Below are 27,069 nucleotides of genomic sequence, written 5' to 3' on the forward strand. Positions count from 1 at the left end.
TTATTGTAGGTAAAGAAATATTAGTGAAAGCATAGTCCCCATTTAGTGTCCTCGCTTACTGTTTAAGACAAGATAAAATTTTGAATATGGCACAAAATGTTGCTACGTCCTCATAAAGTATATTTTATCCCTACGTTACTGTTATTCACCCATTTTTAGGGTTCCGTACTACTAGGATAGAGTCTAGGAACCCTTATAGTTTCGCCATGTCCGTCTGTTCGTCTGTCCGAGGCTTTGCTCCGTGATCGCTATCGTTAGTTTTAGAAAGTTACAATTTGGCATGCATCCGTAAATCAAGCATTGCGACCGAACAGTAAAATAAAAACCTGAAAAGAAAAAAAAATAGGGTATAATCTTTTCTTTTTGCTTTAACCCAATGGTGTGAGGTATCGTTGGTTAGGTATTTCAAAACGAATACGAGTCTTCTACAATATTTTTTTTAAAGTGAATTAGTTTCGGAAATCCCCCCTCTAACTTTTGAACCATGGGTCCAAAAATATGAATAAATACTTTTAATGAAAACTATAGCGAACGAACGGTTCAGCCGTTTTTGAGTTTTTCCTAAAAGTCTTCTCTTCCTAATATTAATCAGACGTACAAAGCGCTGCGCCCTTATGCTTGTAATGTAAGAACTTACATGATACTTACTAATAGCCCCCGTTTAGCATATTCTGACAGAATGGTAGCTACGGAACCCTAAACTGAGCATGGCCCGACATGCTCTTGGCCGATTATTTACAAATCGCACGCATCAAAACAGATCGATGAGGATCGCAGAATGTGACCAAGTTACGTCAGTGGAATGGAATTTAAACCTAAACATAAAAGTATTTAGTCTGTGGGCTGTCTGTCACGGAACTCGTTATCATTATGTGTAACTTCATCCTACAGTTGTTTCTTCTAATTTATGTACCCAATTTCAAAGTTTCCTACGAGACTAAAATCCCATCTACTAAAATTCCTATACTTGTTGGACACTCAAAAGCCAGTTTTATGTGGAACCATATCCATATCGTACGCACTTTTATATGCAAATTGCCGTTCAAAGATATTAAGGTACTGAATCAGCATAATATAATGGGCATTGTATTTACATAATTGATACCGTGATTTGAGGCAATAAAATGATCATTTCATGAGTTTTTCTTTATTTCTAGAAAGGTTCAATGGATGATGTTCACATAAGTTTATGCAGTTAAGTTTACGAGAAAGAAAACAATGCAGCTGCTAGCTGGAGCGTTCCATGCGGTAACATCATTTAATAACTTAATTACATTTTTTTTTACATAGTTAGCGGTTAAAGACGTTCCGCGAATCTGCTACTTTTTAATTTGCTAAAAACAGTATTTTCACGGAACAATACTAAGAATCGAGCATGATTAATGGACATTAAGAGATTCGTTAGCGCGTGTAATAAATGCAGAAATTTCATTCAATTTGTCGATTTGAAATCGATTGTGTGATTGGGCATCAATCTCGCTAGGATCAGACGGTCTCGGATACCGGTTCTATGACAAATAAGCTGATCGCTGTCGTCGAACTCTGATGTCTGACATCGATAAAAACAATTTCGAGCATCTAACAAGGTAGGATCGACCTCAGCTAAAAGCTTTTTATGTGACTATAAAAAGCTTATTTTATAATAACTTTTTCGGAGAGCTTTTCAAATCACAAAATTTTAAAGGACATCTAACAGCCGCCTTCGCTAATCACCATCTCCCTAATATTGGTTGAGCAAAAGGGCCAGGTCAAGAAGAGTGACCTCCGCCCTGAGTAGTTCATTGAGCACAGTTAAGCAGCTGGGCGCAGCCATTCAGCCGTTCGCTGAGTTCGCTCGTCGCCCGTCACTCAGACTTAGTGCGTCCTAAGCACGGACCGCGACACACGCGCTGTGGGCTGCGTAAAACTTTACCTTTTTTATTTTTTCACACGACATTCGGCGGGAAAATTGACAGTTGATTTTTTTTCAAGTGATACTCTTTTGCCGGCCAGTTCTTATGAGACGTTTTTAAGTGTGAAATGTGTGTTTAGTTTTCGTGAAGCTTTTAGCAAAAACAAAACATTGGTGGTGTCAAGATGACGTCGTTGTACAATGAGGTGAGTGCACGGCATTTTACCCTGGCATTTAGTTTTTTTGCAGTAATTACTTTTAAAATTGGACCTTAGCATTGTTGGCTGTTAAATTTTTTTTTTTGGAAAATGTAAACAACGGAAAATTATCTCTGGTATTTTTGCGAATAAGAATAAATTGAGGTTGAATGTTTATAAAGTAGCCCGAAATGAAATGCAGTGGCGATAAAGTCGTGTTTAATTCTTTAGTAAGCCGCTTATAACACTTTCCGGTACAGGTTTCTTAGCTCGATCGTTTCTCCTACTTTTGCGGATTAAGAAATTATTTAGTGCCTAATGAACAATTTGTAAACATTGAAGAATAATTTGAAAGTCAATATTCAAATTGATTTTGTCTTCATTATTTTTTGGCGTAGGTAGGTACATATCTTGCAAAAAATGCAAACTTCTAATGGTGCAAAAAAATTAAGTCATTCCTAATTTTTTTTGCGTAGAGGTACATAAGTAATCTTGCAAAAAATGCAAACTTCTAAACTTCTAATGGTGCAAAAAATTAAGTCATTCCTATTGGCTAAATATTTGCATTAGTCATATCTATGGTATGTTTTGTTAGGTCGGATCTTCTATTTGTCTATGTGAACCACAAAAACGATCCGCTTTACAAGCTTTTTTAAATTCAACTAACAGGATACACTTTTAGTTAGTGTGGGTCAAATCTTGAAAGCTAAAGACCCACTTCCCGATTTTAGTTGAGCTGAAATTTTGCATATACATATATGTAAATCTGATGACAATGCAATATTATGATGAAATGGAGCTGATCTGATGATGGAGACAGGTGGCCATGGGAACTGTGATAAAACAAGCAAACTAATTGTATTTGGGGTTGTTGGAATTGTCTCGATGAGTACGGTGTACCTATTAGTTGCCTGTGGAAAGAAAAGTACAGTCAGCGATAAAAGCTTGTACCTACCAAAAATGAAATGTTTGCCAAAAACTTGTTACCATTACGTTTGCAGCGTTTCTTTAAATCACTAATTCTCTATGCACCTTGTACCTAATCTCTAGATAAAATAAACCCTTGTAATTATAAGCTTCGTCTGTTTCAACTTCCCTTCAGTCAGGTGCACAAAGGTCGGAAGTTTAAAGGGCAGATATAAGCGTTCACAAACCTAATGCCCTATTCTTAAACCGGTCTTATAAGAATTATTCCCTATCGGAGTTTCAGTCCCAGATGTTAATAATCAGAGGTCAGATATATGCTACGTTGTCAGTTCTTTAATTGATAACTAGTTATGCGAATTTAGAGACCTACCTTTAGCGTTCTTAGCAAACTATCGGATCAAAGTTTGCCAACTCGCCGACTTGGAATTAGATAGGTAGGTACTTACGAGTGAAGCCGTGCGATTAATGCGATTAACTGACTGCTAAGTATAGTTAACGCTATCTCTACTGAGCTCGTTCACTTACCTGTACTAACAATGGCATTCTGTTAAACAAAAGCCATTATTTCTTTTGTGTGAGCGCGTGGCCTTTGTGCCTGAGGCTCACACACAATGGCCACGCGCTCAGGCGCAAAGGCCACGCGCTCACATAAAAGAAATAATGGCTTTTGTTTAACAGAATGCCATTGTTAGTACAGGTAAGTGAACGAGCTCAGTAGAGATAGCGTTAACTATACTACATACTTACGTGTAGTTACAAGCTAGTTACAAAAATCCCAACAATTGACAATACTTTGTCGAAATTTTTGACTTTTTATTATTATTACGGTCACAAGTCTTAACGGTCAGGTATACACTGGTCATCCTCTTCAAGTCAAAGGAGTCTAAATTAAACGTTGATTCTATTTGCCGTCTCGATATCGCGTCAGTAGGACTTAAAGGCCCTTGTTTGGCCAAAGGGCGTTCTTTCAGAAAGGTGCCTTATAGACAGCCAGATAGACAGTTCCATAAAAAGAAAAAGACAATTTGAGGTATGGTGTGCTCCTCGATATCTCTCTAACGTATTAGCGTCTAAGGATGTTTTTTGTGAATCGACTCAACCGTACCTCAACTTCCATAATTTCAAATAAGATTTCATAACAACGCAAATACCGTCAGTCATCGGATATCGGAAACGACATTTTTTTGCGTCTACTTCTATTGTGTGCAGTCACATTTCTTTCCCAATTCCATAATAGTTATTTCCAAACTTGAATGATTCTTAACCTACCACTTTTACCTACACAGTGGGTTTATTTCGTTTTTTGTCAGTCATCGAAAGTTAAACGTTGACCAGTTTTAACCAGTTTTTCGGTTAACGCGTCCAGGCGCGGTTATTCCGATTGCAGTTGAGACTACTTGAGCCAAACCAATGTAAGGTGTCATATACGTTGATATGTCAGACTAAGAAGTTTAAAAACAAACTTGAAAACAAAACGTAGAACTAAACTTTGACGAAATATAATTTGGCCTTGGCCATGAATTACATTATGTGATTACACTGTCTCTGTCTGTTAAGACAAAAGGAAGACGAAGACGCTATGAATGACTATGAATAAAAGTCTTCAATCACATTAAAGATGGGATACGTTAGTTATTTAACAGTTGACACATGTCTAATAGAAATATGAAAAGGTTGGTCTACGAAGGTCAACAATTTGCTCCGTCAACTCAAGCTCAATCAGCCTTATAATTATCTTCCACCGCGGCGGCCCTCCGCCCATAGCCAATAAACAGCAGTCTGTGACTAAGTCGAAAAGTTAAACTTGACATTGACACTTCAAAGGGACTACCACCAATATCGAAAAATCCATAAAAGTTATCGCTCGAATGTGCAAGAGCGATAAAGAGGCAGATAACGATTTTAGGCCGTCAGTTTTAGCTGAAGCTACAGTTTTATTTAGTCGTCTGAACCCACAACTAGGTAAGAGTTTGGAATCAGGGCCAGTTTCGGCGTTTCTGTTTACCCGATCTGTTATCACAGGTTCACAGGCACAGCCGGTCGCCGAGTCTAGTTTCAAATGTTTGTGTACATTGCTCCCGAACGGCAGTACATTGTGGTTATTTTTATATCTTTATTTGAAGTAGAAACATCCGGGGTAGATGTTTGTTTACATTAAAGAACACTTTGTTTTATTATTAAAGTTTATAATAAATATCTACAAACAAGAATTAGTCAATATGTGAATATCAATGCATTCTTCACATCTCGCATACAAAATAAATGGAAGAACAGAAAACAACATTAAACATAAACAATACCTACAACTATTATTACGACGGCTATAATAATAATTGTGGCTTTGATTGGTAATCAGACAAACCTCACACTCGCATCACAGGTGATATTATATACCAAAATGTATTAATATCTTAGCAGAACATTTAAAATTTATGTGACTGATCTTATTCTTCTACTCACTGTTCTTTATTGGAAATTGAGTTTCCTCGCGTATTTATTGTTATTGACTCAGTATGTAATTGAGCTGGCTGGAAGTATATTTTTGTGCTGTTTTTTTACCAGAGCTGTTTGAGGATATAGGTACCTGTATTTCCCATCGGTGCTTGCGTTCCTTTATTAGTATTCCACGTCACCAATGATCGGACTTATTTTATGTTTTTAAGGCAGGAAGAAGAGATAGTTCCACGTATCGTTATATTACAGAGACCCAAGTATCGTATATGTTATTATCTACACTGTGGATGAAGGCTCTGCCTACCTAAAACACAGTTACACAGCCAACGGCCATTTTTTAAACACGACACACCTCCGTCCCTCCTCTTACATTTATCACCAACACAACCGAACATCTGTTAACGTCGCATAACCGAAAGTATGTACACCTTACATCTGATTAACGAACTAAACTTTGTATTAGACTTTCACCGCACTAAATTGTGATTATGTGTGCGATACCTCTCATTATTCGACGGTTGAAAGCTCATCGGTTACTTTCACTCGTTATTATTTTTATATTAACAGAAAGAAATGGTTGGGAAGATGGGAGCGCCGGAGGTGTTGGACAAAATGGCTTGCGTGTTGCGAGGAACATTATTAGAAGATTATTATATCTGATTTACCAGTACCTACTTAACATTCCATAATTTTCGAATTCCGAAGCAAAGAAATGATCCATATTGGATAGAAGCTATAACGTACTGATAAGAAGATCATCCAGACCTTTTTTACATCACGCTGAAAATTGTCTCCTGACAAAGACAATTCAACGACCAAGAAGTAAATTTAATATTGACTTCAGGTACCATCCTCACTCACCAACCCAGAAATGGTGTCAATGTCCGATGACAATTTTTATGTTAGTAAAATAGATGCCTGAGTACGCTGAAATTATATATCCCGATAGATTTTATGTTCATAATTATAAGTATCTTACTAGCTCTCTTAAGTGCTAGAGATTTGCTTTATTTCGATCATATACCTGATTGAGGTATCGCCATAAACACATGAAGTCGCGAACATGCTGCCCGTGCTGGTTATATTTTGATTTAAATGTTTCTCACATTATTTATACTATCGTGAGTCATCCCAAATTTTTTTCTTCAATATTTTTACTTTGTCACACTTGGTGACATATTTGGTAACGCTCGGAGATATTTTTATTAATTTAAGCACATGATCACTTTTTCTGTCCAACATACATATCTAATGAATAAAATAAAATTCCACTAGAAGAACCGTATTGTAAAAAAACATTGTTAGATCAACGATGGTTAAATTTTTACTGTTTCCTGTAGGTATTGGTTCAAAAAAGGAAAAAGAAGAAGATCCCATATCATTAATGCCAAGAGGGTGGTCAGTAACCCATAAACCGATATCGCTACGTCAGATCGGCCATCAATACGAGCCATTTGGCTCACGGGTGGTCAAAATAACCCACACGAGTGACCCCCATACTCAACAGAACGCATATTATACATTGTTAATCCATTCGCCGCCATGGACGGTGGACGGCCAATATGCCAAGTCCAAAAGCTGTATATCTTCTCAAAACTTATTGTAACATTGGACCTTTTTACTGAGATTGGTATAGTAGCATCGTAAACATTATCGGAGCGCACGAGTGGCCCACTTCTTTGCCTGTTTCGTGCTCTGAGGGATTTTGGGCCAGGCCTTTAGATTTGTGGCCGGTTATTTTCGTATCTTAAAATTACTGGTGTTTCAGTACTTTGCGATTGCGATATTTAGTAGGTTGTTGTGTAGGTCCATTAACTGATAGCTTCGTATTTTAACACTTAAGTGCATATGGACCGCTTTGTACGATTAAGCTTAAGTATGCATAAAACTAACCCGCCAAATTTAGACGTAGATTTGATAGACGTGGTTCTGTTCTAAAATGACGTCATATATCTTCCGCCATATAATATTATTATTTTAATTATTATTTTATCAGGTAAATACACATAATATACAACTTAATTACAAAAGTACCGTTTAACCAGTAAGGTTTGTCTCGGTACACCATCCGCAGTAGATTTGATACAATAATAAAATATAACTAAATAAATTAATAATTAGCAAATCATTTAGATTTTTATTAACTAACTATTTATTATTTGTTATGTATAAGAAGCTATAAATAGAATAGCACTATCAATAACAATGTCAACGGAAGATTAATCTGACAACCGTTTTTCCACAAACTTGTTTCCCATGCAACCTAAAGTGTGTCAGCGATGCATCATTCTAATTCCAAAATGTCTATTTGACAGTGTCAGGTAATTTATTCCACTTTCATAGTTCATACCATAATTAACCCATATTTACAATCTCATAATGCATTCAAACACCTCAATAGTCAGTTTCACTTATCTATCAATGATTTCTCTTCTTCTTCGTCGTTCCCTCATGACTGAGGATCTTGGCCAACAACTATTTCCCTCCATTTAACACGATCAAGGATCAATGATTTAAACAGTCGTAATGACAGTTTGGTGTTATAACTTTGAATAAGTTGGATTCTTTATTTAATGGGCCATTACTCGTAATGGTTTCCATCATATACAGTTCACTTATCAGCTACTAGACATTTACAATGAGTCGGAACGTGGTACAGGTACTTAAGTGTGACGACATTTTTTAAGAGCACTTCAATGGCTTCATTTATAATACTGACAATGTATACTGACATACCTATGTAAATCTTAGATTATGTAATACTAAAGTACTTACTAATTAAATAGTTCAATAAAGGCTTTTCAAAGACCAAACTTATCGGTAATTATCTCCACGTTCGATTTTCGAAATAACTGTGTATAACTTATAATTTCCTACAGTCCAATTGCGTGAAGCTATTTCAATCCCTTCGGCCTATTTAGAATAATGGGAATTAAGATGTGAGTCAAAATATTTAAGATCAATTCTTACAGGTAGATGTTGCTATACGACACCCTTAGGCCTTGAGGGAAGGGATGGAAAAATTCGCACACATCTGGTACGCCTCCATGGCTCAGTTGGCAGAAGCGATTGGACTGGTGTTCTAATGGTCGCAGGTTCGAGTTCTGCCGGAGGTGTAAACATTTTTCCATTTTTCCTTTAATTTAAAAATTCAAAATATTTAATCTTGGCAACATTTTTTTATGTCGTGTCGTTATCACTTAAACTAACTGTAAGTATGTAAGTACTTTGTGGAAAAGAGTCTGTTATTAAGTCGGAACTCGGAACTCGGAACCTCATAAAAAATAAATTAAAAGCAAGGTGTGTGATCATCGAAATATCGTTATTAACCCGAATTCTTTCTCGCAAACCTGCGCTGCACCCGCGCCCGTCTATCGAGAGTCTGCATGATGACGTAACCGCTGACTCACAGGAGCCTTCTGACTTTGTGAGCCCATTCACACCATGTTTAGGAGTCCAGAGGGCCTAGAGTTGTCACTAAACATTACTTATAGGCTACATTACCTAATACTTGGGCTAATAAACCCACGCAATTTGTAGTAATAAGTTTCCAACATGATAACTTAAACAATTCGTATACGTCATAAGCATTTAATTCAACTGCAAATTTATGCGCTTTTGAAAATTAGAACCAAACATAGCACCTTGAGGTACACCCAATACTAAATTTACGTAAATTTTATGAGATTACGATAAAACGAATGAACGGAAATAGCGCATTAAAAGCGAGCTTGTAATTATAAGCTACCTAAAAAGTATATAAAAACTGCGAAGAAGCAGACCTAAGAGTTTTGTTCCGCAAATTTAAATTATAACGTTAAACCGAGTTCTAAAGCATGACAGACTCCCATCGAAGGCCATATTATAAGGCGCTGTTCACGCTTCAAACGATTCGTTGCGCACTTCAAAACGTCTCCAATTCCATCGGGGATACTTTAGATTTATTCCTCATAATGAGGTGACAGACAAGGAAGGCAGATCCCTCTATCAGATGGGAATACTGGCAAGGAGGGAGGGAAATAGAATGTGGTGACAGGTTGGCCAACATTTAATTATGTATGACAAAACATATTGCAATACCGTGAGTCACCACTAAGGTCTATTCTCCATTGTTTGGGGTTTGGATGGTAAAATCGGTGGTCCATTACGGGTTTTGCAATGGTATTGGCAAGGTAACAATTAGGAAGATTTCTTGAGCTTGATAGATATGTGTAACTAAAACCGGCAAAGTGCGAGTCGGACTCGCGCACGAAGGGTTCCGTACCGTTACGCAAAAAACGGCAAAAAAATCACGTTTGTTGTATGGGAGCCCCACTTAAATATAAATTTTATTTTGCTTTTAGTATTTGTTGTTATAGCGGCAACAGAAATACATCATCTGTGAAAATTTCAACTGTCTAGCTATCAAGGTTCATGAGATACAGCCTGGTGACAGACGGACAGTGGAGTCTTAGTAATAGGGTCCCGTATTTACCCTTTGGGTACGGAACCCTAACAATGGATAAATATGGTACGAATGTAGTTCTAATCACGGTCCACTGGGTTTCCTTGACAATATAATATTGTGTGAATTATGTTGGCGGGACGAAATGATCAACTTCAAAAGTTTACTTTCTACTTTTGTATTTTTTTATTTTCCGTTTACACCATTTAGTTTTTTCTCCTAAATGTTGTCACTTTTTTAAATCAATCACTAATTCACCAACATTGTCATTTGTAAAATAAATGTGATCAATTATTTTTAATGGTTTAAACGGTTTCTAAATCGTCATGTGCGAAACTGCAGTTGTTTGCTCGTCCCCATTTTGCAAATTGTCCCCTGGCAGTTTTAAACGTAAATATTTTTCACCAATTGTATTTATTGAATAGATTTATAACTGTTCCTATCGCGACCGTGACTTTTGCTATAACTAATGACTCGAACGGTCCCCTTTCTTCCTATGAATGTATTCGTTTACATTGTCTTGTATTAGCTGTATTTTTTCGCCTTTGTGTCCTTTCGTTACGGCTTTAGATTCTGCGAGGTCGAGAGGCCCCGTAACTCTATCTACACAGTATTCTAATGGTTTAATATTATTTTGTATTTCTCGTTGGTATAACGACTATAATTCCGTGATACTTTGAATCAAATACCAGAAATAATGCCGTTGAAAATTGCATTAGGTTAATTCTGACGTGTAACTTTTAACACAAACTTTGCAAAACGCTTACTAACGATAAAGTATAAAATCTAATGACAGATTTGGGTTAAAAATCTAGCTGCGAGCCTGCGATCTCTATAAAGTTTTACTTGTCAGAATCAGTCTCATTTACATTTGGCATGATGACTAGATATAAATTACACGGATGAGAAAAAAACAAAATCTGACAAGAACTTCCACAAAAACTTATACGAAATAAGCTCGGTTTACAATTAGAGCAGATCATTTTGTGAGCCATTATAACCTTGGCCTTGTAATAAGAATGGACATCCTAAAGTTACCTACATGAAATTTAATGATACGCATTTTATTAAAAACAGTGGCCTACTTGCAAATACCACTGCTACCTTCAGCCTTAAAACATGTCTTAATTGGTGTCTTTAACATGAAGTATGTAGTCTACATATAATGAATCAGACTTTGAGTGAAGTTCCTTTCTACAATGTCAGCTCTTGTAGAGTTTATTGGAAAGGTGAATGTCTATAAATCCTTGTATGTAATTTATTTTCAGTCCTATTGAACTTCTATCAGTGACGGGGCCATTATTCCTCCCTCCCTAACTCTTGGAAACCTGTAGGATAGACAGATATGAGTACTTTGCTTAACACGCTAATAGGTACGGGGTCCATGCGACCCCGTACATATACAGTTAATTGACGAGTTAAGCTAATTGCAGACGCGAATGTGTTAACTGTCCCAGAACAGGCTATACGGCGGGAATTTACATTTATGGACGCGCCACTAGTTCCCACTTATAAGCAGGCAATCAAAGGAATTTTACACCAGAGGGTACCTCTTTACACTTTCCCAACGACCCCATTGTGGATCCGTAAAACAGTTTTCACATGTTATTGGGTAATTGTAATTGTACACCATCGATCAGTTCACGCCAAGATGCGTGGGAGCTCCCGCTTGACGCTTGACTGATGTTACCGAACAAATTAATGATCCTCCGTGAAGCAAGAAAACAATGAGCTAGAGCTACCTGAATAAACGTGGGATAATACATAAACGATTCGTAAAGGGTCACGGTCAATTAATAGACAATACGATAGACAGGTTCATTCGAAATGTCGATGCTAGTCGGACATTCCGCCCACCAAAAAAATAAGCGATCTTAATACGCGAGAAAATTTTATGGGCATCCGATTGACCTCGAGCCCAAATATCGAGCTCATCGCTCTTCCGCTCTTCGGAAAACAAATCACTTCGATACTGATATTGGTAATAGAAGTAGCGCGTTTTTGTTATAGAAATTCCGAGTGATTAACATAAATAAGACCGGCTGGGCGAGCCAGCCAACGGTTCTACCACTCCGATCGCGGTTCTATTTTTAAATTCATTTAAACTGACGTCTTCATTGATTTTTCGATGCGGACTTTAATGTATGTGTAAATAGTGTAACAAAAGCAATTTTATAGCGCCCTTGACCTTAGATATGGAAAGAGTTTCATATTTGACGGTAGGTTTCTATTACAACAAGATTATTTAGATATCCAATTATCCAAGCTAGCTATTGTAAGACAAAAAAGATAATTTGTCTTCAGTTGTTACTGATAATTTTGCTAAGACTTCGAGGTGCGGTTAAACTAATAGATCAGTGTTAGAGCTACTGTTACTGGGATTATAAAGGCTAATAAAGTATATGTGCCATTCTCAATCAAAAGAGTACTTATTGTCGGTTGTCAATAAGGCGCTATTTCCATATAGCTTCAATTTGAATTTGAAATCAACCTTATCAACAACCGACAATGTGGTACCTTTTGGTTGAAAACGTCACATATTGCGAAAACAATATTGAAAGTATTGAAACCTATTAAGAGCATTAAATCGATACGCTATCGTCTGATCTTCGATTACCTGAAGATAGTGATCGGTAGCATCTAAACGGTTTTGTAGAACAATAGGTTTAAAGTGGTGTTAAAATTGACCTTTTCACAAAGAGTGGATATAGTCCAAGGCCAGCTACTGGTGACGGATTCGGACTTTGCACAGATCATTAACGTACAGGCTAGAGAGAGCTTTTAGGATAAATCGCGGTCACCGCACATAGGCGTTCACGGATTAACTAATTTAGTAAGAATGCTACCGCTCATTAAATTGGCATCTAGTAATGAGTGGTCAGAAAAACAACTACTTGAAACTAAGAATTGGATGGTGTGGGATTCAACTTGCTATATACTGTGTTTTGACAGCGAGTCTTCGTATTATCCTTCATAACCTCCTAAGGCTAATAAGGCTATAGTATTTATTCAGTTCGAAGAAATTTTAATCATTTACAAATGAAACAAGGTCACATTTGTTATTATGTTATGTTAAATTTCCAAACAAAACAAAATCAACTCTATTTTCTAACTGCATCGTGTTCAACTTTTACTGGCAAATTTTAGATTTTTTATTTGTATGACAGCTTGACAGCGCCTTAGAGGAGGTCAATGCGAAGTCTAAAGGAGGTAGTTATTTTACATTGGGTCACGACTTGGTACCTAAATATTTGATAATTGGCTTCTCAGCTTAGCTCGTGATAAGGAACAGGTTATCAGGGTAATTGTATGTAGGTAAATGTTTCAATTTATTGCCTTAGTCATAGTCATATCATTTATTGCATACATGTGTTTACAGTAGGTTTTATTTATATCTTAGGTTACAACATGCACCCGTTAGGGCATAGCAACATAGTTACTTAAATAATACTTAGTCTAAATTATATCTTAACAGCTATACATTATTCACCAGCTTAAATTATATTATAGGTATATTATAATTTATCATAAAATTATCCAAATATTAATATTTTTACAATTACAAATTTTTACATTATTATTATGAAATCCAATTTATTCCAAAGTATCATTTAAGAAATCATTTAAAGAATAATAGCATTTGTGTAACAAAAATTCCTTGATTGCCTTATAAAATAATTTATAATTGTGCGACTTGATTTTGTTTGGCAGTTTATTGTATACCCGGAGTGCTGAATATTGTGGGCTATTGGATAGCATTTTTGTTTTGGAAGGGGGGTTAACAAGCTGATATTTTCTCCGGGCACTATTTGGTTCCTTAAATAAATATTTATATTTCCACGCATATATGGCTAATGATAGGATATACTGGCACGGCAATGGCAGTATCCGGTGTTCCTCAAAATAGGGTCTGCTGCTTTCAGGGCATTGAATGCCAACCATTATTCGGACGCATTTTTTTTGCATGACAAATAAATCCTCGGAATCTGTGCTGTTGCCCTACAGCATGATTCCGTAACTTAACCGCGAGTGTGCTAATGCATGATAGGCCGATAGAGCAGTTTTTAAATCTGTTGTCCTACGAAGGTTGTACAGTGCATATAGGAAGCCTGAGATTTTGGTTTTAGTTATTTCTATATGTTTTTTCCAGTTTATGTTACTGTCAAGGGATATTCCTAACATGTTAAAAGTGTCCACTTCCTCAATTTTGATGTTATTTATTATTATATTAAGTTCTAATGGTTTGTTAAGTCCGTGATGGAATTGAATTAGTTTAGTTTTGTTGAGATTGATTTCGAGATTTTGAACTTTTAGCCAGTTATTGATTTCGTGAAGACTTTTTTTGATTGTATCGTTATGACTTTCGCCTTTATCAATTTAAATTTTTTGCCTTACTTTACTATTCTCCTAATACTGACCATAATATCGTTTACTATAATTAGTGTTTGCGTTTGTGTAATCTTAAAAAAATCATCTCCTTTCATCAAGGCTTTTGCACTTAATTTCTTAACAGTAAATTGTCGATAACTTTAGTTGCCTTAGTAAATCTCGAAAAGGGCTGGATGTTATTCTCAATTGGTATAGTAAACATAGATTTATAATGAAATAAGATAATCACTTTAAACTCTCGCGTTTTGTACACATAATTAATACCATTAACGAGTCTAACGCGATTAAATTCCATAACCCCCGAAAAATTTCAACAGGGTACAATTGGTACAAATTAGCGTCAACTTGGGGACCAGTGAATCAGATGTTGAAACCAAGGGATCTATCTTCGGACTAGTGTGCGGATATTGTTAGTGTTGCGTGTCGTGCCGTGGACACTGTGGACAGTAAACATTAAACAGAAACGGGTAGATAAATTTATTTGTCTACCCCAAACATTTATATAAACTAATGTCGGGTAGTTTTAGTGTTGTTTACCAATATCTCAATTTACATTTTGCTGGGACGTCAGTCTTCCGAGACCACAGCTAGTGCAACCTAGCTGAAACATCGTAAAAAAGGTAAAATAATGAAATTAAATCGGGTTAGACCCGTAAATGACATTAGAAGATAATCACTCAGTACTAACAAAAGAGCAATCGCTCACATCATTTGCGTCTACATTGACGACTTTTGCTGACTCTTGAAGGTGATATTCGTGGCTTGACTTCAACTGCAGCTGCATTTCTGTTGCAACATTATTGCCGCCGTATCTGTCAAGTTCCTTGATTAAATGAATGACGGATTGAACGGTAATCGCGACCTGTGGCGATGAACGTTACTCATTTTCTCAAGCAAATTGGGCTGTATCTACAGCGCCTGCTTCAAGGACGCAGCAGTATAGTCGCAACAGTAATGCAAGTGCGGCGCCTACAGGAGGTAATCTTCCTGCCCTCTATTTTCTAGCTACTTACTTTTCACTTTACATAATCTTATTGTTTATTGTATATGTCTTCGTTGTTTCACGAGCTTATTTTAAGTACACTAAGCCCGCGTGACATCCGGTTTATTGAGGATCACTGTCTATCACTACGGCCTAGCTCTGTTGTTTAGTTACGGTACATTATGTAGGTACTATCGGCCAAAGCCAGAGTCGACCACCTTAAAGGCGCATTTTGTTTGAAGCGGGAACATCTGCCCGAGGCTCGTCAGCTTTTGTCCACCAATGAAATTTGGGGGCGGACCACTAGAATTTCTTTTGAAGTTTTTTGTGATTTTCTGTCAGAATGTAAACAGTGGTCCAATAAGAATAACAGCAAAATGTTATAAATATATTAATACGTATTACAAATGCGTATTACAAATTGAATAAAATGATAGTGTGTCTAATCTTTCAAACGTTTTAAACGTATTTTTGTAAATGTTTAAATATGAAAATAATTGATAGTTTAAAAGCACTCGGAGAATACGGCCACGGCATTTTTAACCAAAATTAGGAGGGTTTGATGAAAATGCAAAAATGTTATAGAAACACCAACTTTTATTAAGTTTGCGAAATGGGGAAACAAGCATTGCTTTATAGAATCAACTAACAACAACGCCAGTAGTGCTTACATATTCGATGAAAACGAACTGGAAGATTTGGTTCAGACAAAAATTAACAATCTCGACGGCTTTACCCATCTGGCTTTCGATCCTTTGAGCCGCGATGGGTTTTATTTTTCTTTATATCATGATATCTTACGGTGGCCCTGGAAAGGATTGTTACATCATTTTAATATGCCACCATACCTCAATATAAAATTAAATAAATAAATAGATTGTGTCACGGATTACTATCCGTATTACATATTTGAATATTATTGGAATATTCAATTTCGACGTTTCAAGTTCTCTATAGCACTCATGATAATTGTAGGTAATTACTTACCAAATTTTACAAACATCTATAAAACATGAAATAAAACATTTCATTAAAAATTCAATTGTTAGGGTTCCTTACCCAAACAGTAATAAAAAACGGGATCCTATTACTAAGACTCCGCTGTCCGTCCGTCTGTCTGTCCGTCTATCACCAGGCTGTATCTCATGAACCGTGATAGCTAGACAGTTGTAATTTTCACAGATGATGTATTTCTGTTGCCGCTATAACAACAAATCCTAAAAACAGAATAAAATAAATATTTAAGTGGGGCTCCCATACAACAAACGTTGTAAATTTAAATCTAAAGAACTCTGGTGTGTATTTGCCTTTTGTCGAGCCACCTTTTTATCTTACTGACTGGTTAGGTTGAAAATTTCAAAAAAAAATAATGGAGCAACAACAATGGAGGAACAAGTTCAACAAAGAATTAGAAATAATACTACTATAGAACTGTTTTATTATTTAATTGTGGTCCCATAGTAAATTAAAAAGGAGCGCTGTGCCTCCGCTCCTGCAGAGGAGCCGGTGGCCACCATATAACAGCCGCCACAAGGTCAGGTGGTGGTGTTGGCGGCAGTGTAGGTGACCTCGGCGGCGAGTCCAGTTCGCTCGCCGACGAAGTCGACGCCTCCGGTGTCGGCGGTGGTGTTACACCGTCCGGCGATGACGGTGGTGGCGTATTAATTCCGCTGCAAACAGAATAAACAGTTTATTACTTATTTTAAACTTTATTGCACAATGCACACAAAAAGAGTTCAAAAGGCATGCCTTAACGTATTCTCTCCCAGTCAACCATTACGCCAAACAGAAATGTGTAAGCGCTGGGGAGCGCTCAGAAATAGAGACCAAAAATATAACCGATCTAGAATAAAATTAGAACAGATTTGACAGTGGCAGTTAGTTGTTATCTTAATTTTGATCTTCCAATATCACGTCATTAATTAGAACTAAATCACTATGTCTAAATCCTAATATGTGCAAATGATAAGGTATTAATACTACGTATATCGATACCCTAGTGGTCAATTGTGACTTATTTTGTAGAAAAATAAATATCTTTGCACCAGTGAGCATACTATAGTGTAATCACCATTTCACTGAAATCTTAACTTTTTTCGGAACTTCCGCACAGTCATATGGGCACTAGGGTATCAATATCCAAAATTGGTGATTTAACTTTATTTTTAAATACAATATTATTCCATGAGTACTTACTTTCTTTCCATTTTAGAACACAAACACAAGTCTCCTGTTTCACGTAAGATCTCACAAGACCAAATGACGTCGAGACGATGTTAAAATATTTTGGATTGTTCGAAGTGTTAATAAATTTAAGTTTTAGCCACTTTAGTTCCGGCACTCTCAAGTTCAGTCGATAACAGCTAACAAATCAATTCCCTCTGCAACATAAGAGTGAAATGTTTACCACAATTCTCTTTTGCATAACAATAACGCGCTTTTCTGTAATAGCTATTTTTTCTTGTAGTCTAGGGACTCTGACTTATGTTATATGTTAGTATGACATGCCATGATTACAATTTTCTCCTTTTTCGGGCAGTCGTGTAAAAGATGTCAATTTTCTTTTACATTTATATGTGAGTAATAACATCGAAACTACAATAAAAACCGACGATGGGTTCCATAACATTACGCAAAAAACGGCAAAAAAATCACGTTTTTAGGGTTCCGTACCCAAAGGGTAAAAACGGGACCCTATTACTAATACTCCGCTGTCTTGTGAATTTGTGATATTTCATGGTAAGTAAATTATTCGACACGTGATGCTGATGGTAGTCGATAATGTTAACTATAAAGACTACTTAATATTTATCACTTATTTATTGTAGATGACTCTGAAACACGAAGCAATGGCTATAAAAAATATTATGATCACGGCGCGAGGACCTTTTTTTGTTTGCGAAAGTGGACTGAAGGACTCTAGCAGGAAGGAGATAACGCATCGGAAGAGCACACGAGGTTTGTTTTAAATAATTAGTTACTTACCTATTGTAGTTAAGTCAATTTGTTTTCTAATGTTGCCTAGTTATTTTATTATTACTGTAATAGTAAATGCTTCTTGTTTGTGATAATCCGCTAATATGGTTCCAATGGGTGGAAAATTACTTGTGAAAATGATGTTAAAAAAAAGTGTATATGAATGCTACACGGTATTGAGGATCGGTAATAAATAAGTTTAACGTTTAAGGTAATAAAGACAGTTATAAGTGCTCCCTCTGTGAACAGTTTTAAGAACAGACTTGATAAACATTTAAAATAAAATAAAAAATGAACTTTGTACTAAAATAATCATGGGTAAATATAATAATCGTATAATTATAACTATTTCTTTAAAATATAGCATAATTAAGAAGAGCATATCTGTTTGTGTCTTGGTAAAAAAAATAACCATGACTAAAATAACTGTTTGCAAATAATAATTATGGGTCAGGTAAAAGTCATTCTATGATAGAAAGATACACATCTGGTGGCCGTTAAATAATTGTTCGACCATACTTGGAAGCTTTTTTTAAACAAGCCATAATGAGTTCTAGGATACAGCGCCCGCGCCTTTAACCCATTATTTAGGCTTAAGTTTTATTAGTAAGTTACGTAATAACTCTGTTTACTGAATGTCTGTTTGACTCGGCCGCACTCGTTAGCGCTAGCTAAACCGATTAAGTTGAAATTTCGTATATAGTTGGAGTCCCGGGAATGGACATAGCATAGTTTTTATCCCAGAAAAGTTGGAAGCTTTTAAAGGGTTATTCCACGCAGACGAGTCGCGGGAAACTGCTAGTTTGATTATAATTTATGCTGACCCTTATGTTGTTGTAAGTATTAAGATGGCGGTGTGGCGGACCTTAAAGGGTTTCCTATTTCGTTATTCGGCGGTGTTGAGAGTTCCCAAAACAACTCTTTGAGAAATATGATATAATAAACAAAATGATAATTGGTAAACTGTAAGCTCGATCTCTACGATGCTCTTGTTCAGTTCAGTGACGAGGCCCGAACCGAACATATATAACTAAATAAAATAATGGATTTTTTGAGAGACATTTTTCAATGCCTTAGGTAAGTTCTGTAACTATATAATACATATTCGAGTTATGTAAATTTACAAATTCATAATGGGATATGTTTGCTTGAAGCTTCAGGACACGAAGACAGCGAGAGGGTGCGGAGGACGAGGCGGAGGGCGCAGAGGCACAAGCAGCAGAGCAGCCGGCGTCGTCGCCGGCAGCTGAAACATGCTGGGGGTGCGGCATGCCCCTGCGCCTTTGCCTTAGGTAAGAACGTTCAGTACTAAGTCTTAGTTTCCCCTTGCGTGACATTATCGTTGAAATTTTCATTTTGTTTCGCTTTTTGTTAGAGGGCCTCAGATGGAACCCTCGGCGGCTTCAATACCGCCGACCCCGCCACCGACCCCGGTTGGGGTTGCGCGCCGTATTCGACCCTCAAGGCCGGGCTCGGGGCGGACCAGGTCGCGGCCGGTTGCTATTCCGGGGCGTCAAGACCGACGCACCCGGCCGCCGACCGCAGCATTACCCTGCGCGGCGCCAGGGTGCATGCTTTGCAGAAAACCCTACTAGGGTATGTTGATATTCACGATCGTTTTTGTAACGAGCCGCAATGGTTCTATGCGTCTTAGAATAGATGCCAATGGCACCTACGTCATTTGTGTCAACTCCGCCATTTTAAATAATTTCCTAAAACTATCTCGACAAAAAAATTGGACCGAAGCGAACGAAAGTGAGTGAAGGTCTATGCTTTAAATTTGGCAACGTAAATAACCACTTCCTTCGCTAAAACTACAAAATGAGCGAATACTACTATAGCATCAATGTTAACCTATATATTTTGTTATTGCAGACAGCCGCCGCCGTGAAGCCGCGGCCATCACGTATTAAATTAGTAAATAAGCCTACTTATTATTATATTTTTTTAATAAATGTATGAGTATAACCTTATAGTCATACATTTATTCAAAAAATTATAATTATTAAAAACTTAGTGTAATCATAATATAATAAGCCTAAATCTTAAATATTATCAAAAATTTCATCCACTTTGTAAAAGCAACCTCTCAATAAAAATATTTTCAATTCCCTATGAAACACCGAGTGATCCGTAATGATTTTTAGTTCAGTAGGCAATCTGTTATAATGGCTTATGGTTTTAGATATAAGTGTTAAATGCGACTTGTGTAAGTGTAATTTGTTTGTGTTATTTGTGTAAGTTTAGTTTTTAGTTTTTAATATAGATTAATTATTGTTACCGCGTATGGACTTTTATTTCTAACAATCCCAACACATTACCAAACCCCGACTGCCACATTGGTGACCCCGACGTGATCTGAACACGCAAGATTTTATTTATTAGGAAATAGGTAGGATAGTTTATTGGTCCAATAAATAAATACATACATTTAAATATATATATACGCACCCGGTAAACGCAGTTTAGCCCTTACTTTTTTCTTCACACACTTCGCACTCCTCCGGTAAATGGTGGTCGTATATGCACCTTCGACACACACTACACCAAAAGTACGGTTGGTCAACTAAAATTAAAACATTAACTCCAAAACTAATGTCAACAATAAAATGATCCAATTGTCCTTGTCGCTCGATTTCTAATCCACAATAACACTCTCGCCTCAAAACAAAATGTGTAAGGTCCCACGGCCAAATAAGTCCAATATCTAACATAAAAATATAATCATACCTATCTAAAACACGTTCTACGTCCATAAATATCACCATTTTGAAACTAGAAAGTCACTATCCTAATTTACTAATGTTACATTTACCTACTCTTTACAGCATCTCACTGCCTTGCCTGTCTCTCTCAAAGTCCTCAAGCAACTGCCTTTGCGTTTTGAGAGTCTACAACAATGGGCTTATACTAAGTATTAGATTATAGTAAGCCAGTGTTGAATATTGATACATATATAAATATTAGGTTCGTTCAAAGAACAAACAGCCCTTTGTTTGAACAGTCTATGCGAGAACCATAATATTTTTGAGCCCTAGACTAGTATACCAACTGTTGGAACAGAAAGCTCAAAATATGTTGGTCCCCGTATGGCATATATAAATATGAAAATGGCATGCCCAGATATTTATTCAAGATGCAACATATCAAATATAAATATGATAAATTATTATATTATAAATTATAATATTATAAATTATATATACCTCCCATAAAAAATGGACCAGCCAAAATGTATGGAACAGTCAAATTTTTTTCGCGATTTCGGGGTTGGTCCCATAGTAAAAGATGCTCAGTATAATCCCAAAACCTCCCTGGCAACGGGAATGCACTTATTTTTTAGCCAGCCTGTATACAAACCAGCATACAGAGATGGTCAAGAAGGAATGTGAACACAGGGTAAGATAAACATATGTGGTTTCTCATATCAAATATGTAATATCTTATGAGAACCGCATAATTCTGGTGGGGTCCGTGTTGAGTTTTTTACGTTCGAAAACTTATCTATGGCCGATCCTCAATGCCGTGCTACCGTGTACCGTGTAGTGTAGCCTGTGTAGCCAAAGGGTGAAAACGGGACCCTATTACTACGTTCACATCATCATCTTCATTAAACGATTAATTTTTATTTTCAGTTGTCACAGCGACCATGCCGACACCTTAATTTTACTTATAGGTTAATTTATTTTAATTTACTGTATTGCATGATAGGTATATGTTTAAGTTATTAATAAATTTGAATCATTTTATATGGACTATTTTTATTTTACTCCCGGCAAACTATTTTTATTCTATTGTATTGTGATAAATTTCACGTTATTAGCTATCTCAAAGCTAGCCGACAAGGTTTAAGGATAAGGAGTAAGGACTCAGGAGAGACAAAAGAAAAAACTAAGCGCTCGCATTTACGCAGCAATACTTTGTTGCGTACTATTAAGAAAAAGAGACGCATCTGGAACGCATTAAACTGCCATTTGGGTTAGTTTATTGCTTAGGTTTCGAATATTAGGTCCGGGCTGCATTCATCAGGCAAGCAGTAATTGGTGCACGGCGTAATTGTTCTGCAGGTGTTTGCTATGTTAGGCAAGTTATAGTGCCGGCATGCTGTCAAAGAAAAATATGAGACAATAGATTCACACCAAACTAAAATGCCGCGAGTATTAGCCGCGACTATTTTTTTAACTATACCCCGTCTGTTCATAAGTACTCAAATAGTTCGATTACTGAAATTTTATACGATGCAAGTCTTATATCGTTTTTTACTTTGCTGATCAAATAATCAATATTTAGTTCTAGCAAAAAATGGTAAAATCATAGCAATCCAGCGCGGGAACGCTGCCTGCGTGATGGGCACCCTACCAAGGGCACAAATTTTTGTTAGGTATTTTGAATTTTTAGCTTTAGTTATTATAATTGTAGTTAGTTTTAGTTTTAATATTTATTTTATAACACTTATTATCAAATAAATGAGTTACTTTCTTACGTAATTTGGTCCAACAAAAAAAATACAAAGTATTTATTTTTATACATTTATTATATACAAGAATAATATAAACTAGACTAATATTAACAATAATACTTAACAAAAACAACTTAAATAATATACCTACTTAAATATAAACAGGCCGTAGATGACTTAATAAATGTAAACGTTACGTTATTTGTGTCACCACCATTTCCTTCGCTAAAACTCCAAAATGAGCGAATACTACTAGCATCAATCTTGACCAATTGGGGCATTTTGCAACCGTATTGCTGCATAGAGTGGTTCATCTCGTGCAAATGTGCGAGCTATGTAGACTCTATTCCATGCAGAAATACGGTTCAGATTTACTATATCAATGAAAATATCGTCTTCCCTCGGTGGCGGAAATGGACCTACTTCAGTACATGTCAGTACTTCAGTCGATTAGTAAATAGGTTATAGATATAAGTCTTAAATGTAAGATTTTATTTATTAGGAAATGGGTAGGCTTATTTAGTTATATATATATTGTTTTTATTTTACATGACATTTAATTTAATTAATTTCACCAAATTAAATGAGAGAAAGTAAATTAATATAAATCAACAATATTTGAAGAAGAACACACACTAGCACATATTATCACTGTATCTATAACTATCCAAGTAATCCAAGTGAACATATTGCACGTGTTGATCATACCGATTGTTACAGCGTGTCGAACTTAAAATGTGGTTAAACAAGTAAAATATGGGTTACGAGTCGGGGCAAGGCGGCAAAAAGAACCCAGATACACCGTAATCACTATACAATGTGGGCCCTTTGCGTTGCTATCGAGCATTATCGGGTCGAATAAAAAAATGAATAAATGGCGTAAAATATTATATTGTAAAATTTGTAAGATTGAATCAGCTAGTGTATCTTGTTTTCGCCTTATACTTAGTTATATACCCTTATACTAAGTTATGTTACTATACTAAAGTTACTATCACACTCACTATTAACATCAACTCGAAACAAAATATAACCAAATTTTACCCTGAGCTAATATATATTCTAGTTAACCTAATTAATCTAATAATACTACTTATGCTAATTATATATAAAAATACACATAATTAAATTTCTTGACACGTTATTAATTAAGTGATCTTAAACCCTACATTACTTATACTTACAGCCAAGATTACTAACACCTATGAACCACTGCACAAATTTTCTTATGAATCGTAGTGTAAACAACACATGAAAGTCAACACACGGTCACATGAAAGACAGTCGGTAACAAACACATGTCTCAAGTTCGTCAAGAAAAAAAAACAAATTAATACTCAATAACACAAAACTGACATTTTAAACAAATATTTTTAGCATGAACGTAAATAAATATATTGACACGTAAATAACATAGGTGACTTAAGACTATAGCGTAAAACACCGATGAACCACTAACCGTTGATATTAACCGTTGTTTAAACAAAGTTACCTCAATGCTTTGTGCAAAGCACGGTTAATATTTTGTTAGTGCCCCGTCAGCGTCTATGACTGCATCCAATCTCCTCCGCATCGAGGCTACAAGGTTTTCGCACAAATTTGATCCGCGCAACGAGTCCCACACCTCGTTAACATGTGCGACGAGTGCGTTTTTGGTCCTTTCGGATCTCGTATCCCAGCGTTGGACCATTACGGACCAAAGATTTTCAATGGGATTGAGATCCGGAGAGCGCGAGGGCCATGGTATTGCTTTAATGCCACTGGGTTTCTGTTGAAGCCAATTTTGCACCAGGCGACATTTGTGTATAGGGCAGTTGTCGTGTATGAATATTACTTCAGGCACGTCTTCTTCCGGATACACTGTCCTCACTGACGGCACCATTGTGTCCTGCAGAACCTCCAGATAACTCGCGCCATTGGCCCTCTCGGGTAAATATACGAGCTCTCCCGGCCCAGCTGCACTCATCCACGCCCACATGTTAACTACAACTCTTCCTGACTCTAAACATGGGACCACATTCCGCGGGTCGTATCGTGTATTATCCACACGCCATAAATTCTTGCGACCCACCTGGCTCGACTTAAAAGACTTCTCGTCGGAAAATATGGCATGTGAAAAATCAAAATCCCTCATATCTCGAGCGAAATTGAGGCGCGCTGCTTTTTGAACATCTGTCAAAACAATTTTTTTTGCCGGCTTTCGGTGGTGGATGCCGACCCTATGAAGAGCGTTTCGCACGGTTTGCGGAGAACAATCAAATGCCGCCGCAAAGTGCCGAATAGGCGTAAATGGATGCTCTTCATAGGTGGTGATCAGTTGGTCCAAACGCTGGCCAGCAATAATGCGTTGCGGTTGGGGACGGGGTTGATTTTCTAAACTTGCTTCTCCGTCGTAGCGTTTAATCCAGCGGCGTGCTGAATTTCTCTAAAAAAAAGAAATGTAATGATCAAAATATGTTGCTTGCAACCCTCCTTTGCGTATTGAACTAATATCTACTACATGTTTAAACACTCCATGTAAACAGCTAAAATGTTTTCTGCTACAAGGTGATAAAGCGTATATGTAAATAACACAATTCTACTCTATAAGTCAACGAATAATATTATTTAAAATTTTAATAATTAAGTAGTTGAAGTATTGTGAGGTAATCGATCACATGTATACTGAAAACCAATTTTTAACTTAAAACAGCAGGATATATGAATAAAAAAACTAAATCTTAATAACCTAATAATACTATAAATACTTTTTATTTATCTTTGCACAGCGTAGTTAGTTGTATAAATAAAAAAATATTCACTTACCGTAATTTGTAATTCTTCCGAGATTTGACTAATATTATATCCTTCTTCTCTTAAAGAAATTATACGGTTTCGCACATACGTTGACAAATTGCCGTGATTCATAATTGCGACGGTTAAGACACGTGGTGCGTTTTAGATGCGCAAGATGCAACTGACTAGACTAGACAAAACACGTGCAAGCTACGTAAAGATTGTGAACAATGACAGCTACTTTACAAAAAAAAGGATCTTTGTTTCTCATTGGTCAACAAATTAGGGGCGGGTCAAGTCAAAAATCAACGTTTGCAAGCGATACTGTTTTGAAAGTGGTCGACTCTGGCTTTGGCCGATAGTACTTTGTCATGATAATCGGTAGACTAGTCGATGAAACATAGTTGAGTCGCTTAACTTCAAACTCGGGTAAATCCATCTGTCAGATTATGCTATTTTGGTATTAACAAAGATAGTAACTCCGTAATAGATGGATACAGTCTAAGGAAAAAACGTGCCTCGAAAATCAAGAAAATTTTTGATTCACGTTCAGAGGGCGCTACTAGCTTTAGCCTACTGTCGTATAGATGGCGTTGACGGTTTCGTTTGTTATTTAACAATTTTAACGCATATCAGTGAAAGAACATGGGTCAAAATCATAAAAATAATTAATGCAAATAAAAAAAATCATTTATCCATATTTAAACACATTTTATCGTATTTTTATAAATCTTCATTTTTAGTTTTAAAGTGTGTCGACAGATAGCAGTGAATTTACTGGGGTTACAAAATTTACTATGACAGTACCGCTCTAGTATAAGTTACTCTATGGTATTAAGAAACGGTAATAGGGTTGATATTTGCTGAGAGGGTCGAATGAATTTCCGAGTTTGAAGTTAAGGCCTGTTCAATTTACTAAGAGGACATTAAAAAATAGATAAATTTACGGAGATCTTATAAGAAATATATCTTTATTACCTACGGTAAATATTTATTTACAATTCTTATTAAAGTAAAGTAATTTATAACACAAAAAATAAATTTAATCACAACGGTAAAAATTTTCGGACTTTAGCCGGATATCTTTTTTTTCTATCTAATCTGGCTTTTACTCCCTGCAATTTTCCGGATATGTCGCATAGTGTCTTGCACATCGCTTTTTGTCAAGCCACATATTCAAAAGTTTTTGAATTTTTTTGTTGTTTGTGTACTGAGACTATCTTACATACCAAATTTCAGCTTCATAGGACTTCAGGAAGTACCCTAAAGGTTTTGATTATCATCAGTGAGTGAGTCAGTCAGTGACGAAATCGGGGCTGTTAAGATATGAATAAAATCTAAAGTATATGAGCTATGCAACTGAAAATTTTTATGCTTAATAAGTCCACTATTGGCGTCATATCCCGAGAATTTTGTTTATCTGGTGTAATCCGAAGATCCGAACCCAAGTTATGAGGGTTCAAGAAACGACGAAGCACTTAGAGAACAGGTAGGTAGTGCCCATGCGCTTCGCTTTTGCTCTTCTTGGCGGGGGCACTACCGTCTCCCCAGATATCTATTTCATTTTTATTTTCT

At 36.4% G+C, this 27,069-nt stretch overlaps 2 protein-coding genes across 5 annotated transcripts in view; both read left to right on the plus strand.

The window, feature by feature from the left end:
• LOC134744610 (leucine zipper putative tumor suppressor 2 homolog) overlaps positions 1-27,069 on the plus strand; it is a 135,370-nt gene that overhangs the window by 55,261 nt on the left and 53,040 nt on the right. The window contains exon 1 of one of the 4 annotated variants that reach the window (XM_063678482.1): positions 1,860-2,097. The exons of 2 other annotated variants lie outside the window; for them this stretch is intronic. In XM_063678482.1, coding sequence (XP_063534552.1) covers positions 2,077-2,097 — 21 coding nt within the window. In that variant the 5' untranslated portion in view covers positions 1,860-2,076. Of the gene's footprint in view, positions 1-1,859; positions 2,098-27,069 lie in introns of those variants that run through there. One more of the 4 variants, XM_063678481.1, reaches the window with a different exon arrangement.
• On the plus strand, positions 17,665-20,545 carry LOC134744751 (uncharacterized). Its single transcript, XM_063678666.1, has 4 exons — positions 17,665-18,242; positions 19,415-19,552; positions 19,636-19,856; positions 20,136-20,545. The coding sequence occupies exons 1-4, from the start codon at positions 18,113-18,115 to the stop codon at positions 20,220-20,222; spliced, it is 576 nt and encodes a 191-aa protein (XP_063534736.1). The 5' UTR covers positions 17,665-18,112; the 3' UTR covers positions 20,223-20,545.

The sequence above is a fragment of the Cydia strobilella genome, chromosome 10 (genome assembly GCF_947568885.1).
Source record: "Cydia strobilella chromosome 10, ilCydStro3.1, whole genome shotgun sequence".
Lineage (NCBI taxonomy): Eukaryota > Metazoa > Arthropoda > Insecta > Lepidoptera > Tortricidae > Cydia > Cydia strobilella.

Bases quoted from the DNA above. Each gene is read 5' to 3' on its own strand.
- LOC134744751 (XM_063678666.1), top strand. From the start codon at position 18,113: ATGACTCTGAAACACGAAGCAATGGCTATAAAAAATATTATGATCACG. The intron at 18,243-19,414 runs GTTTGTTTTAAA...GTTTGCTTGAAG, and splicing joins GCATCGGAAGAGCACACGAG to CTTCAGGACACGAAGACAGC. The intron at 19,553-19,635 runs GTAAGAACGTTC...GCTTTTTGTTAG, and splicing joins CCCCTGCGCCTTTGCCTTAG to AGGGCCTCAGATGGAACCCT.